Source organism: Balaenoptera borealis, assembly GCF_965194805.1.
Source record: "Balaenoptera borealis genome assembly, chromosome: 9".
In the NCBI taxonomy this organism is placed as follows: Eukaryota; Metazoa; Chordata; class Mammalia; order Artiodactyla; family Balaenopteridae; genus Balaenoptera; species Balaenoptera borealis.
The window spans coordinates 8,123,172-8,136,822 of NC_138873.1; the positions used below are offsets into that span (position 1 = coordinate 8,123,172).

The 13,651-nt window shown below is 42.8% G+C and overlaps 1 protein-coding gene across 1 annotated transcript in view; it reads left to right on the forward strand.

The window, feature by feature from the left end:
• Positions 1-13,651, forward strand: part of LOC309634490 (uncharacterized protein) — a 95,041-nt gene that overhangs the window by 48,500 nt on the left and 32,890 nt on the right. The window contains exon 3 of the mRNA XM_082404671.1: positions 1,660-1,763. Within this exon, the coding sequence (XP_082260797.1) occupies positions 1,660-1,763 (104 nt within the window). The remainder of the gene's footprint in view (positions 1-1,659; positions 1,764-13,651) is intronic.

Here is a 13,651-nt window from a genome sequence, read left to right on the forward strand (position 1 = left end):
GCAGGAGGGATGAGGCTTAAAAGCTGTCAGCAGTCAAACATCAGAAAACGGAGCCACGTTCTTTCTTATACGATTATTTTGGATTTTTAAAAAATATTTATTTATTTATTTACTTTTGGCGGCATTGGGTCTTCGTTGCTGCACGAGGGCTTTCTCTAGTTGCAGCGAGCGGGGGGCTACTCTTCGTTGTGGTGTGCGGGCTTCTCATTGCAGTGGCTGCTCTTGTTGCGGAGCACGGGCTCTAGATGCACGGGCTTCAGTAGTTGTGGCTCGCGGGCTCTAGAGCGCAAGCTCAGTAGTTGCGGCTCACGGGCTCTGGAGCACAGGCTCAGTAGTTGTGGCTCATGCGCTTAGTTGCTCCACAGCATGTGGGATCTTCCCGGACCAGGGTTCGAACCCGTGTCTCCTGCATTGGCAGGTGGATTCTTAACCACAGTGCCACCTGGGAAGTCCGGATTATTTTGGATTTAAGAACAATTGTTCAAAATATGGAAAAATTTTGTTCATGTCACACAGGATTTACTTCTCCTTGATTGATAACCAAATTCAGGGCTTTGCAAGTTGCTGAGTAAGAAAGCCAGCAATACACAATCCACCTTGTTTCCTAGTATCCGATGTAAACTAAGCTGTCAGCAAGTAACTCCACAGCGTTCTCTGTTTAGCTATGAAGCTTCAAGTAATGACTCTCTGAAAACTTACAGAATGATTAAACTAGTCTTTATCATTACTTAAAAATTCTTTTCTTTTTTTTTTGTTACTTTAAATACTTTATTTTTTACATTTTTATTTTTAAATTTTTAAAAATTTGTATTGGAGTATAGTTGATTTACATTGTTGTGTCAGTTTCAGGTGTACAGCAAAATGATTCAGTTATACATAAACATATATCCACCCTTTTTTAGATTCTTTTCCCATATAGGTCACTGCAGAGTATTGGGTAGAGTTCCCTGTGCTCTACAGTAGGTCCTTATTACTTATCTGTTTTACATATAGTAGTATGTACATGTCAGTCCATATCTCCCAGTTTATCCCTCCCCGCCTTTTCCCCCATGGTTAGGTTGGTTTTCTACATCTGTGACTCTATTTCTGTTTTGTAAATAAGTTCATTTGTACCATTTTTTTAGATGCCACATATAAGTGATATCATATGATAGTTGTATACAATGTAATATTAGCCATTAAAAAGAACAAAATAATGCCGTTTGCAGCAACATGGATGGACCTAGAGATTGTCATACTGAGTGAAATAAGTCAGACAGAAAATTATTCTCATTCAAAATCTCAACTGTCCTACTCATGATGAAATTCAAATCAAAATGAAGCTCCCTATGTTGCTAGTTTCCAAATTCACACATCTAGTCCTGACGTCTCCCCTGAGGTCCAGACAAGTAGATTCAAGTGCTTCTTTGACAGGTCCATGGGCGCATCTGAAAGGCATCTCAAGTTGAACATGCTCCAAATACAGCTATTGATTTGTTCTCCAAACTTGATCCTTCTCTTTTTCATCTCATAAATGGCCGCACCGTCTTCCTAGTTGTGTAATCCAAAATTCTAGAAGCACTCCTGATTGCTTTTTGCCCTCACACTCCACTAGTCTTGTGGGTAGACTTACAAAACGTAACCTGTATCTTACCTCTTTTTCTGCTCTTCATTCCCCAGGCATCGCAGCTGCTCTTCTCCTACCTGTACACCACAGGAGCCCCAAACAGTCCCCTGCTTCTTCCTGTGCTCCGGCCATGGGCTGAACTGCATCCCCCTAAAAGGTATGTTGAAGTCCTACCCCCTGGAAATTTTAAATGTGACCTTATTTAGAAATAGGGTTTTTGCAGGTGCAGTCAATTGAAGATGAAGATTTTTTTTTTTTTTTTTTAAATTTATGGCTGTGTTGGGTCTTTGTTTCCGTGCAAGGGCTTTCTCTAGTTGTGGCAAGCGGGGGCCACTCTTCATCGCGGTGCGCGGGCCTCTCACTATCGCGGCCTCTTTTGTTGCGGAGCACAGGCTCCAGACGCGCAGGCTCAGTAATTGTGGCTCACGGGTCTAGTTGCTCCGCGGCACGTGGGATCCTCCCAGACCAGGGCTCGAACCCGTGTCCCCTGCATTGGCAGGCAGATTCTCAACCACTGCGCCACCAGGGAAGCCCTGAAGTTGAAATCTTTAGGGTGAGCCCTAATCCAATCTGACTGGTGTCCTTATAAGGCGAAGAGACATGGAAACACACACACACAGGGAAGACAGCCATGTAAGGATGGAGGTGGAGAGTGGAGCGATGCTGCCACAAGCCCAGGGCCGCCTGGGGACACCAGGAGCTGGAAAAGGCAAGGAATCCTCCTCCCCTAGAGACTTTGGAGGGAGCGAGACCTTTGATTTTTTTTCTTTTTTTGGCCACACCGCATGTGGGATTTTAGTTCCCTGACCAGGGGTTGAACCTGTGCCCCCTGCAGTGGAAGCACGGAGCCCTAACCAGTGGACTGCCAGAGAATTCCCTCAACACCTTGATTTTGGACTTCTAGCCTCCAGAACTGTGAGACAATAAGTTTCTGTTGTTTTAAGCCGCCCAGTTTGTGGTACTTTATTATGGCAGGCTGAAGAAGCTACGACAGGTCCTATAATCACTTTTTTTGCACAACGGCCAGAGGGACCTTTGCAACTTAAGTCAGATTGTGCCCTTTCTCTGCATAAAAACCTCTTTTGATTTTCCTCTGAATTTATGATGAAATCCAAGCTCTTTGCCAGGCACAATGAGGCCTTACACATCTGGCCCTGATGATTTCTGGTCTCACCTCCTCCCCCCACCTCTGTTCCTCCTGTTTGCTTCTGGAACATGGTTGCTGACTCTTTCCACTCACTGGGCCTGTGACCCTGAAGGAATGAGTTGGAGTCACTAACCCACCCCGAGTATTGCTTCATTTCCTCCAGAGCACATAGCATTTGCCTCCAGAGCCTCCAGAGCACGTGGCATTTCTGTACTAGTTCATCATCGGTCCCAGTCCCTCTATGGTGAAGGTCGGGAGGTCTGAGCTCACCATGCTGCCGTGTCCCGTGTCCAGAACAGTGCCGGGCACGGCTAGAGTGGGAGCTTCATATATACTTGGTGAGTGAATGTATGATATATGCAAATGTTGAAAAAGTGTTTTGCTTTAAATATGGACACCAGTAAGTGAAAATAAACTTTATATTTACTGAATTTATTGACATTTTCTCAAATACATTTGCATAAGTACGATTCACGCTTTTCCTCAATTAATCTCGTTTCTTAATCCAGAATGAGCAGTCAAGCCTCAGCCAAGGAGAGGCCCAAAGACATCTCAACACACCTAATGACTGAGAGGTCACCTTTTGGCATGAAATCAGAGTGTCCTGGTCTGTGTGAGGCTCTTTTCACCCTTCTCAAGGGTCATCCCGTGTGCCTCTAGGGTTAAATACTGCTTGATCAAACAAATATGACAAAGTGTTACTGGTTGGTGCATCTAAGTGAAGGGGGTCTGAGTATTCATGGTACCATTCAGTCATCTTACTCTACGTTTGAAATTTTTCAAAATAAAAAGTTGGGGGAAAACATCAGCCAAAGAAAATACTGTATGATTTCAAATTGCCTTAAGAAAAACTTTGTGTTGTAAGCCTGAAGGACTAACAGCCTGATTGTATCAGATAATTGACGGTAGAATATTTGGTTCATTCAGGAATATAATGCATCTGATGGCCACCATGTCTATTTTATGTATTTTTAAGGTCAGTCAGAGGTCTTTGCAACAAAACAGGGCAAGATTAGCATGCCACATATGTTTTATTTCTGCTGTGGAAACCTGAGTTTTCATGGGTGAATGGCATTCTGTGTTGTCCCCCTGGGACCCTCACCCCTCTGAGCCTTTCACAGAAGGATCGGCCTCTGTGGAACTTCAGGTGTGTTTCCAGGTGCTCCTCCTGGAATTGTGTCAGGTGACCCCAAACCCATGAACCAAGACTTTTCTGTTTGTGTTTAAGCTCTATCCCACTTTCAGGAAGCTACTGGGTCTCTGGTTCTCTCTGGACAACTGAAACAAAGAGTGAAATTCTAGAATTCTCTTATGGAATGCAGCAAAAGCAGTTCTAAGAGGGAAGCTCATCAGACTTGTGGTTGCCGAGAGGGAGCGGGGGAAGGAGAGGGTTGGATTGGGAGTTTGGGGATTAGCAAATGCAAACCATTATGTATAGGATGGATAAACAACAAGGTCCTACTGTATAGCACAGGGAACTATATTCAATATCCTGTGATAAACTGTAATTGAAAAGAATATTAAAAAGAATGTATATATATATGTATAACTGAATCACTTTGCTGGATAGCAGAAATTAACACAACGTGGTAAATCAACTATACTTCAATAAAATAAATCAAAAAAATAAAAGGAAGAGGGAAGTTCATAACGATAAGTGCTTCCATCAGGAAACAAGAAAAATATTCAGTAACAACCTAACTTTACACCTCAAGGACCTAGAAAGGGAAGAACAAAATCCGAAGTTAGTAGAAGGAAGGAAATAACAAAAACTAGAGCGGAAATAAAAGAAATAGAGACTAAAAAGACAAAAGAAAATATCAATGAAATGATATTTAGAGCTGGTTCATTGAAAAGATAAACAAAATTGACAAATCTTTAGCTAGAATCACCCAGAATTTTCTCAGGTGTGGTGAGTAAAAATTAACAGAATTTCTTTTGGAAGCTATGAAATGATCTAAAAATTAAGCAATGCACCAATAATGGAAGGATATGACAGAAGGAGCTCACAAAGATTGATACTCATGTCTCTTAAGGACTTTTCGTTGCAAATATGATAGTTGACCTCTTTTCCTGGTAGACTAAATAAAAGGACGGGTGCAAAAATGGGAAAATTCTTAAAGTTACATAAACTACAACAGGAAGACCTGAGGTTTAAAGTTACTTGGGGCTTTGCGCATTGAATCACTTGATGGTGAATGAAAGGATTCGATTTTGTTCATCACCTCTTAACTGGTAGATGGTTTTTCTAAAGAGTGACGGGATGGGGTCAGCCAGGCTGAGAAAGCCACTGTCCTGGCGGTCTCTGGGGTGGAGGGGAATAACCAGAACTCATCACCTATGCTGTCATTCAAAGCATAACTTGACCCTTCACAATTGTCTGACTGTCCTGCAATTTCCTCTTCTGGGCTTTTAGCTGCCTGCACCCAGCCTCCTGGGGCCTGGGTCCTGCCCCACTCCCCCTTCCCCACACCTCTGCCTGGGATCCCTGCTGCCCTCTGCCCTGGGGCGTTGGTGGGGGAGGTCCATGCTCCATTTCCGCTGCCACTTCCTACTCCTGGCAGGGCCTGTTTGTAGGTGCAGGAGGGTCAGAGTCAAGTGCAGGCCCTGTGGCATCTGGGACAGGGCAAGGCAGTGGCCTCTCACCCACTCCTGGGCCAGGTACCCAGCATGTCCCACACAGAGGTTGCGATCCCTTGGGGGTCACCCATTTTTTGTGTGTTGGGGAGATGGGCCCAAGGGAAGGGGAAGTTCACTTCCCCACCCCACTGGGCTGTGCATTTTCATTTTGCATTGGGTTCTGCAAATTATGTAGCTGGCCCCATGTGCCAGGACCTGGGGCAGCAGCAAAGCAACAGAGGAGGGGGGGTAGGGATACATTCTTCCTATTAATTCCATCCCTGGTTGGTTCTGGTATCAGGCTACAAAACTTTCCTTTAAGAGACTTTATCAACGCTGCTCAGATTTCTTGCCTTTATTCACATAATTTTTCTGTTCTGGAATGTCTTCTCCTAGCCGCTCTTATTTTCCAACTTCTCCTTATTTTTTAAGGCCCAAATCAAGATTCATCCCTCTCACGAGACTTCCGGCCCACTCCAGGCATCATTGCTGATTCTCTGCACTGAAATCAGGCTGTATCTTAGTACTATTTACGAATTAAACATAGATTTCTCATTGTACATCCAGTGTTCATTGTTTAGCCTTGTTATTGAACTTTTCGTGTGCTAGTGTCTTGTTTACATGACTCTGTTCTTGGCTCGGTCTCCTAGGAAATGTGCTAGATGCATGCATACATATTTGTTGCTTGAATGATACGTTGGATGTGTGATGGCGTTTTTGTGGTAAATCACAAATAAGGGAAGGATGAAGGCCGTACTTCCTTTAGAAGTTGTTGATTGGTCAAAATCAAACTTCTGATTTAAGTGATTTTGAATGATAAATTAGAGAAGAAGTAATGATGAATTAGAAACCGACCATGAAAAAATGAATATTTCAGCTGCAAGATAGCGGTTTCAACAGGAGTAGTTTCGCTTGATTTGAACCCTGTTTTTAGCAGTCCCAAGGTTACTGTAGCTCTGAATGGAATTCTCACTGTGACATGAGCATGTGTCTTTTTCCAGACCCACAAATTATGCTCTGTACCCCAACCAGGAGGGTAAGGAAAATTCTGGGAACTCAGGCAATGTTGCCTCAGTCCTGCTCAGCTTTTGAAAGTCCCCCCAGCCTGGAGCTAATGTACTTGGGCCACACTTCACCTTTGTCTTCGCTGGAGTTTCCTCCTGACTTTGGTGATTTCCTGGGTCTCTTGAGTTACCACAGCTCTTGCTGCAGGATCCATCAAAGCACGGCTCCCATACTGTGAAGCACCCAAGGCTCAAAGGATTTCATTTCAACGAAAGATGCTCCTTTTCTGTTTTCGTCCAGTGACCAAGGTGAACACATGGGCCGTTAGCTCCATTTTCGGAGGAGTTTTCAGATCATGCTTTAAAAATCACGAATGAAGTCAGCGCCTCCATTGTACCTGGAAGCTTGCATCCAGGAGCGTTCTTGTTTTCTCACTTGGATGGGAAAGAGCTGTGGAGGTACCGTCCTCCCAGGAGTTCCGGAGGAGTCTGAAAACAGAGGCCTTGGGTTGTATGAAAAGGTCTCTATTCTTTCTTTAAATATTCACAGAGTCCCATGCCAGAAAACAAAACAAGATTGCTTTATTAGTCACCCAAAAGTGAGAGAGGAAAGCCACCCACTTCTCCACGCTTCCTTTCAAAGTGACCTCAGTGACCCTGACAGATTCATGGAATTCATTAGAAACAACAGTAAGGATGCCGTGGGATGGGCGATTTTGTCACTAGACAACGTTTCAGAACTTCCCTGATGAGCCTCTGCTGCCTCAGACCCACCTCACTGCCCACCCCCCACCCTGCGAGGCAGACCCTCCTGAGAGGGGCTTAGGCCACCTTCCCCCTTGTTGCCGCCTTCCACGTGGGCCCTCCCGGGCCCCACAAGCCCACCCGACAGGCTGCCACTCCACTCAGGCATCTGTAGGGGTCTGAGCTGAGTCAAGCCCTGCGGCCCCCTAAGCTCTCGCCCTGACCGCAGACCCTCACTGGGTTAAGGGTGGTCAACTACCTCAAGGTTCCGTTCCCCACAGAGGCCACGTCCTGTGAGGAAAAGGGAGAGATGGAAACCTAGCTCTCAAGGCTCTGCTCAGGGCCAGGCACTGTGCTGGGAGGAATCTTACTCCTGTGTGATCTCATTTCATCATGTAGGTGGCCCTTCAATTATATAGAAGGAGAAACAGAGTCAGAAAGATTAAAAAACCTATTGACGGTTGCATTGCATTCCAGTGGTCTCCAGGGTAGGGTGGGTCTGCTCTAGGGAAGGTGGCAAATTAAATCTCATTGATTAACCACTAACCACATGAGTGCTATCGAACTGGACAGCTTCTGGATTAAATTGTGGCAGGTAAATTATTTGGGAAAAAAAAAAGTTGATTTCCACATGACCACATTGTCTCTGTGAATTAATGACTGAAAAAAGTTCTGTATGTTCACATAGGATTCCAAGGTTATTTCAAGAATTATTCAAATATGGGAATAGTTTCACCTTCAGAACACAAACTCTCAGCTTTTGGAATATGGGCATCTTATATGGCCCACCAAGAACTCCACTGAAAACATAAATAGCATTCAGGTTCCCATCTCAATTCCTGGCTCTTTTTCCCTTAGGAAAGATCTTCCAAAATATATAGTGTTTTGGATATGTATTTTATTTGTTGGCCTAGTTCCTCTTTTGTTGCTATAATAGTCATATATTGTTGCCATAATAGTCACTAATATCTATATAGCTCTTATGACGTGCCAGGCATTGCCTTCAGTACCTTACATATATTTACTCATTTGATCACCATAACAATCCTGTGAGGTAGATATCATTCCCATCTCCATCTTACATGTAAGGAAATTGAGGCCCAGATTGAGGCCCAGAGAGGTTAAGAACTTGCCTGAGGACAAACAGCTGGTAGATGGTAGAGCCAAGGCTTGCAGCCAGGCAGTCTGGGTTTAAAATATGCTCAGTCTGTGGATTATGAGACAGATGGTGGGATCGTTGGTTTGTATTACAGCATGTCCAAAGTGAAAGGTAAGTGCACCATTACTTAAAAATAATAGGTTATGGAGAACTGACTATGTACCAGGCTCTACAGTAACCTTTTTAGATGTATTTAATATTCCTAACAATCCCAGATCTTTCTGACTACAAAGCCTGTAATTCTGACCACCACCCTTCACTATATAGCCTTGGCTCAGAGTTGCTTTGCTTTGAGTTTCTTAGCTGTTTGTAAGGCTGATTATTTCTACATGGGTTAGTTTAATATCTGCGTTAGGTGATGTTTATAGTCAATAATAGATAAGCAATCTGAACAAGTCTAACCAAATGAGAAGAGATAATTTCATTTGCTTTGAGCACTTATAAAATCCACAGCCAGGCATAGCACAGGGAGATCAGCTCGGTGCTTTGTGACCACCTAGAGGGGTGGGATAGGGAAGGTGGGAGGGAGGCTCAAGGGGGAGGGGATATGGCGATCTATGTATACCTATAGCTGATTCACTTTGTTGCACAGCAGAAACTAACACAACATTGTAAAGCAATTATGCTCCAGTAAAGATGTACAAAAATAAAATGAAAATAAAGTCCATAGCCAGAAGGGATCTTAGCGATCATCTATCAGAAAAAAAGTCTCCCTTGTTGAACTGGTATGCATTCTTTTTTCAGTTATTTCAAATTACAGAACCCACCATATATACATATATATGTATGTATGCATGTATGCAATTATTTATTTATTTATTTAATTTTTTTTTTTTTGCCAAAGTTACCAGAAAGCTCATAGTGAATTTGAAAACTCACGTAAAGTGAGCATATTAACTCAGGTTTTTGGTGTACTGATTTTTCTCTTTTCCTTTGCTTCCTGTTTCTGTCTTAATGGTGTTATTCTATCTATATTTCATTATACGCAACCCTGGCTTGTATAAATTTTAAAACAGATTAGATGCGTGTTGCTGCTCTTGTGGCCCAGATGGGGAAGAGCCCCCTCGCTTGGAAGGTGAAGGAGTCACCTGGGACAGTGAGGGGCAGTCCAGGCCGGGAGCCCCAAGGGCCTCTCGCCCAGCTGCTCTCATCCCAACACCCACACTGCTTCTGATTTTAATGAGCAATTGAAACTTGATTTAATCCCAACTGAAAATGATTAGGAGAAGATAATTTGTTGTTGTAAAACCAAACAGGGGAAAACAGACCCTGCTGGAATCACGTGTATCTTTTTTTCTGAGCTGTCCACAGCCTAAAAGGGCTCAGATTCATCTAGTTGGAGGGGAGGGGATTACCTAATTCCCACAGCGCCAGCCCCAGCGAGACCTGGCAGCTCACTCCCTTGGAAGGTCCAGCAGGCTGTACTTAAAAGCGCAGATGTGGGAGTCGTATAAGCCCAGATGAGAACGAGCTCTATCATGGAGTTGACTTGGGAAAGTTGATTAACTTCTATGTGCCATGTATGCTCATCTGTAAAATGAGTACATTAATAAAAATATACCCTCTAAGGGTATGGTAAGAGTTAACTAAGATTATGTTTGTAAAGCAGCTAATTAACACAGTGGATGGCACAAATGACTCAAACAATGTACTAATATCAGCAGAAACACTTATTCCATTTTATTACAGTGTTATTAGAAAGGAAGCAAAAGCAACATAGATGAACCTAGAGATTATCATACTAAGTGAAGTATATCAGAAAGAGAAAGACAAATACCATATGATATCACTTATATGTGGAATCTAAAATATGACACATGAACTTATCTATGAAACAGACTCACAGACATAGAGAAGAGACTTGTGGTTGCCAAGTGGGGAGAGGGGCTATGGGAGGGATGGATTGGGAGTTTGGGATTAGCAGATGCAAACTGTTATACATAGAATGGATAAACAACAAGGTCCTACTGTATAGCACAGGAACTATATTCAATATCCTATAATAAACCATAATGGAAAAGAATATGAATAAGAATGTATATATATGTATAATTGAGTCAGTTTGCTGTACAGTAGAAATTAATATAACATTGTAAATCAACTATACTTCAACAAAATAAATTTTAAAAAGGAAGAAAAAAAAAAAACCCTTTTATAAACCTATGTTTCTCAAGAGAAATCTCAGGTAACTCTAAGTCCCAGAGCCCTCTACCCAAGTGGGTCACCCTAAGTAAATTCCAGGCTTTAAGCACTCATGTGACATTTAAAAATAATTGGTCATATACTTGACCATAAAAGAAATCTCAAAAACCCCAAAGAATCAGTAATAAAAAGTCTGACCAAAATACAGCAAAATTTTGAGAGTAACAACTAAAAAGATATCCAAAAAAGTTTTTGTGGTATAAGTATTTTAAAAATTAAACAGGTACTTCTAAATGATTCCTAGGTTGAAGAAAATATCATAATGGGGAATTTAAATATTTTAAACTGAATAATACCAAAAACATTACCCCAATTTGTGGGATGTAGCTAAGACAATATATGGAGGGCAACTTTTGGCTTTAAATGTACCTAAAAAAGTTTAATAAGTCAGTGAGCTGAGTTTCAACTTAAGAAGTAAGGAAAAGAGCAACTGAGCAAATTCAAAACAGATAAGAACAGAAATAATAAAGATTAGAGTAGGAATAATAAAACAGCGTTTTAAAAAAACCACAGGGGAGTAAAACAAAACTAAATCAAAGAAAACTGTTCTGTCCTCTGTAGAAAGGGGTGCTGATGTTGCCTTCAAAGTGAAGTTGTGAAGGTCACATGTTATACTCTGTACCAAAGCACTTTGTAAACTGCAGAGAACTATTCAGATGTGCATTTCATCTTTATTTCATGTATTCAGCACATCTTGACCAGTTACCTCTTCTGTGCCTGGTGGTGGGAGTAAAATGCCTTCTTGTAACTCACTCTCTGTAGGGATGGTAGATATTCATCATGTCAACGCAACAGGACCCAAATCAGTGTCTGCAGCAAAGAGACACGCACTGCGTCATGAGAGCATAGGACTGGGGGGGAGGGTTAGCATGCGCAGAGATGTTAGGAAGGTTCTGCAGGAAAATGAGGCTCAAGCAGAGATGAAGGGGGGTGGATGTGGGAGGTGTGACTTCTGGAACAAACCAAATATGAGAAGATGGGGTAATGTTTAATGCACAGGTGGGAGGGGAGCCTTGGCCATTTCTAAAAAAGTAATACACTTCCTTGTCTTAGTGCACATTAAAAAAAAATTATAAAACATATGCTCATGATAAGAAGGTTGAATAATTGCAAAAAGTAGTTAGAAAATAAGTCCCACATAATCCTAACTTATTTCTTTCCTTATAAAGATCACAGAACTAGTGTATAGAATACTGTCTAAATGGAAATATCCTGGTTATTGTAAAATACTGCTAAAGCATGGTTCTATCTGTTTAGACCTAGGCTGTGGTTCTGAAAGAAAAGGCCATTGGGAACCCTGGGAGTCGGGCTTGGAGGAAGGAATGAGGGTGTGTCACCAGATGGGCGTCAGGCAGGCATCGCCTCCCTCACTCCAGGCCAGCTCAACAAGGGGACAGTGCTGTGGCAGTGTTTTAATCAGGGGCACAGAATGGGTTGCAAGAAGACAGAATAATTGTAGGGGACTATTGAGCAGGCCAGTGTAGGGACCAGGACAGAGGTGAGATGATGGTGGCTTACATTAAGATCATAGAGACAGAGATGAGGAGAGGTGGGTGGATCCGAGAGATATTTTGAAGATAAAATCTAAATGCATAGCCTAGAGTTGAGGGATATGGATTTGGAGAGCCTGCTGAGTCCACTGGACAGGATGATCTGAGGGGTGCCTCGTGGCGTGCAGTACTTGGATGTGGACCTCCTGGCTTATCTACAAGAAAAGGGCCCTGAAAGGCTACCATGATACAACAAAATACCATCAACAACAAAGAGAGAACAGTGTGTACCACCCGACGGCTGGGGGACTTCCTGAAGCTGCTCCTGCCTGGACTTGTATTTGAAGTCTTGGTTTGTCTAAGGGTTCATGCTGGGACCCTGGGAAGGCCCCCCCCAGTGAACACAGCTCCCTTACCCTCTGCCCCCACTCTAGCCTCTTTGCGCTTCCTCTGAGGCAAGCAACTGCTGGGCTTAGTGGAGAGCTGGGTGCAAGGGGACTTTGGGTTCTGCGGGATTCTCTGGGGGAAGGTTGATGTGAGTTCTCTGTGAGCGGGCCTGGGCTCCCTGGCCCTGAAGAGGTCAAGAGGCAACCAAATGGGTGGACTGGGTCTTTCCTGCCCTTGAAGCTGGACGTGGACTGAAAGCCTCTGCTTCTGTGACCTTGACCACACAGGCGAGAGTCCTCTGCCTTTGAGGCAGCTGCCATCGTGGTGTGTGAAACCAGGAGCCACTGAAGAAAAGCAAGCGCTCCCTAAAGACCTTGCACTAGAGAGAGGAAGATGAGGCAAAATAAACAGAGCTCTTGGAAGAGACAAAACAATCTGAATTTTAAAAAAAGGCATTGAAGGACATTTAAATATAGCACAAAAAAGACTTTCAAGAGCTGAAAATCGTAATTTCCTAACTAAATACAATTTAGTAGATTCATTGAAGGAGAGGAAAGTCACCGTGGAGATCTGAATTAGCATCCTGGAAAATCACAGGTAAGAAATGTCTTGATATAGGGCAAAGAGAAAAAGAGATAGAAAGCAAATGGTAAGAAACTTGGAGGATAGATTCTAAAACCTTGAATTGTGAATAGTAGGGGCAGAAAGAGAAAAAAGAGAGGCAACTATTTTACTAACAGTAAAAGAAAACTTCCCTGAACTGGAGCAAACTGAACTTTTCTTTTTTTTTTTTTAATTTAATAGATTTTATTTTTTAGAGTAGTGTTAGATTCACAGCAAAATTGAGCAGAATGCATAGTTTCCCATATACCCACTGCCCCCCAACTCAGAGCTTCCCCAACTATCACCACCCCCCAGCCCCCCAGTGGTATGCGTGTTACAATCAATTGACACCTTATCATTCACCGAAGTCCATAGTTTACATTGGGCTTCGCTCTTGGTGTTGTATACATTCTACAGGTTTTGACAAATGTATAATGACATGTATCTGCCATGACAGTATCATGTAGTGTAGTTCCTCTGTGCTCTGCCTATTCATCCTCCGCCAATCCCTGGCAACCACTGACCTTTACCTTGTTTCCAGCGTTTTGCCTTTTCCTGAACATCATATAGTTAGGTAGTTTTCTGTTACCGTTTTTCACTTAGTAATATGCTTTGAAGTTTCTTCTCTGTCTTTTCATGGCTTAATGGCTCATTTCTTTTCAGTGCTGAATAATATACCATTGCCTGGAT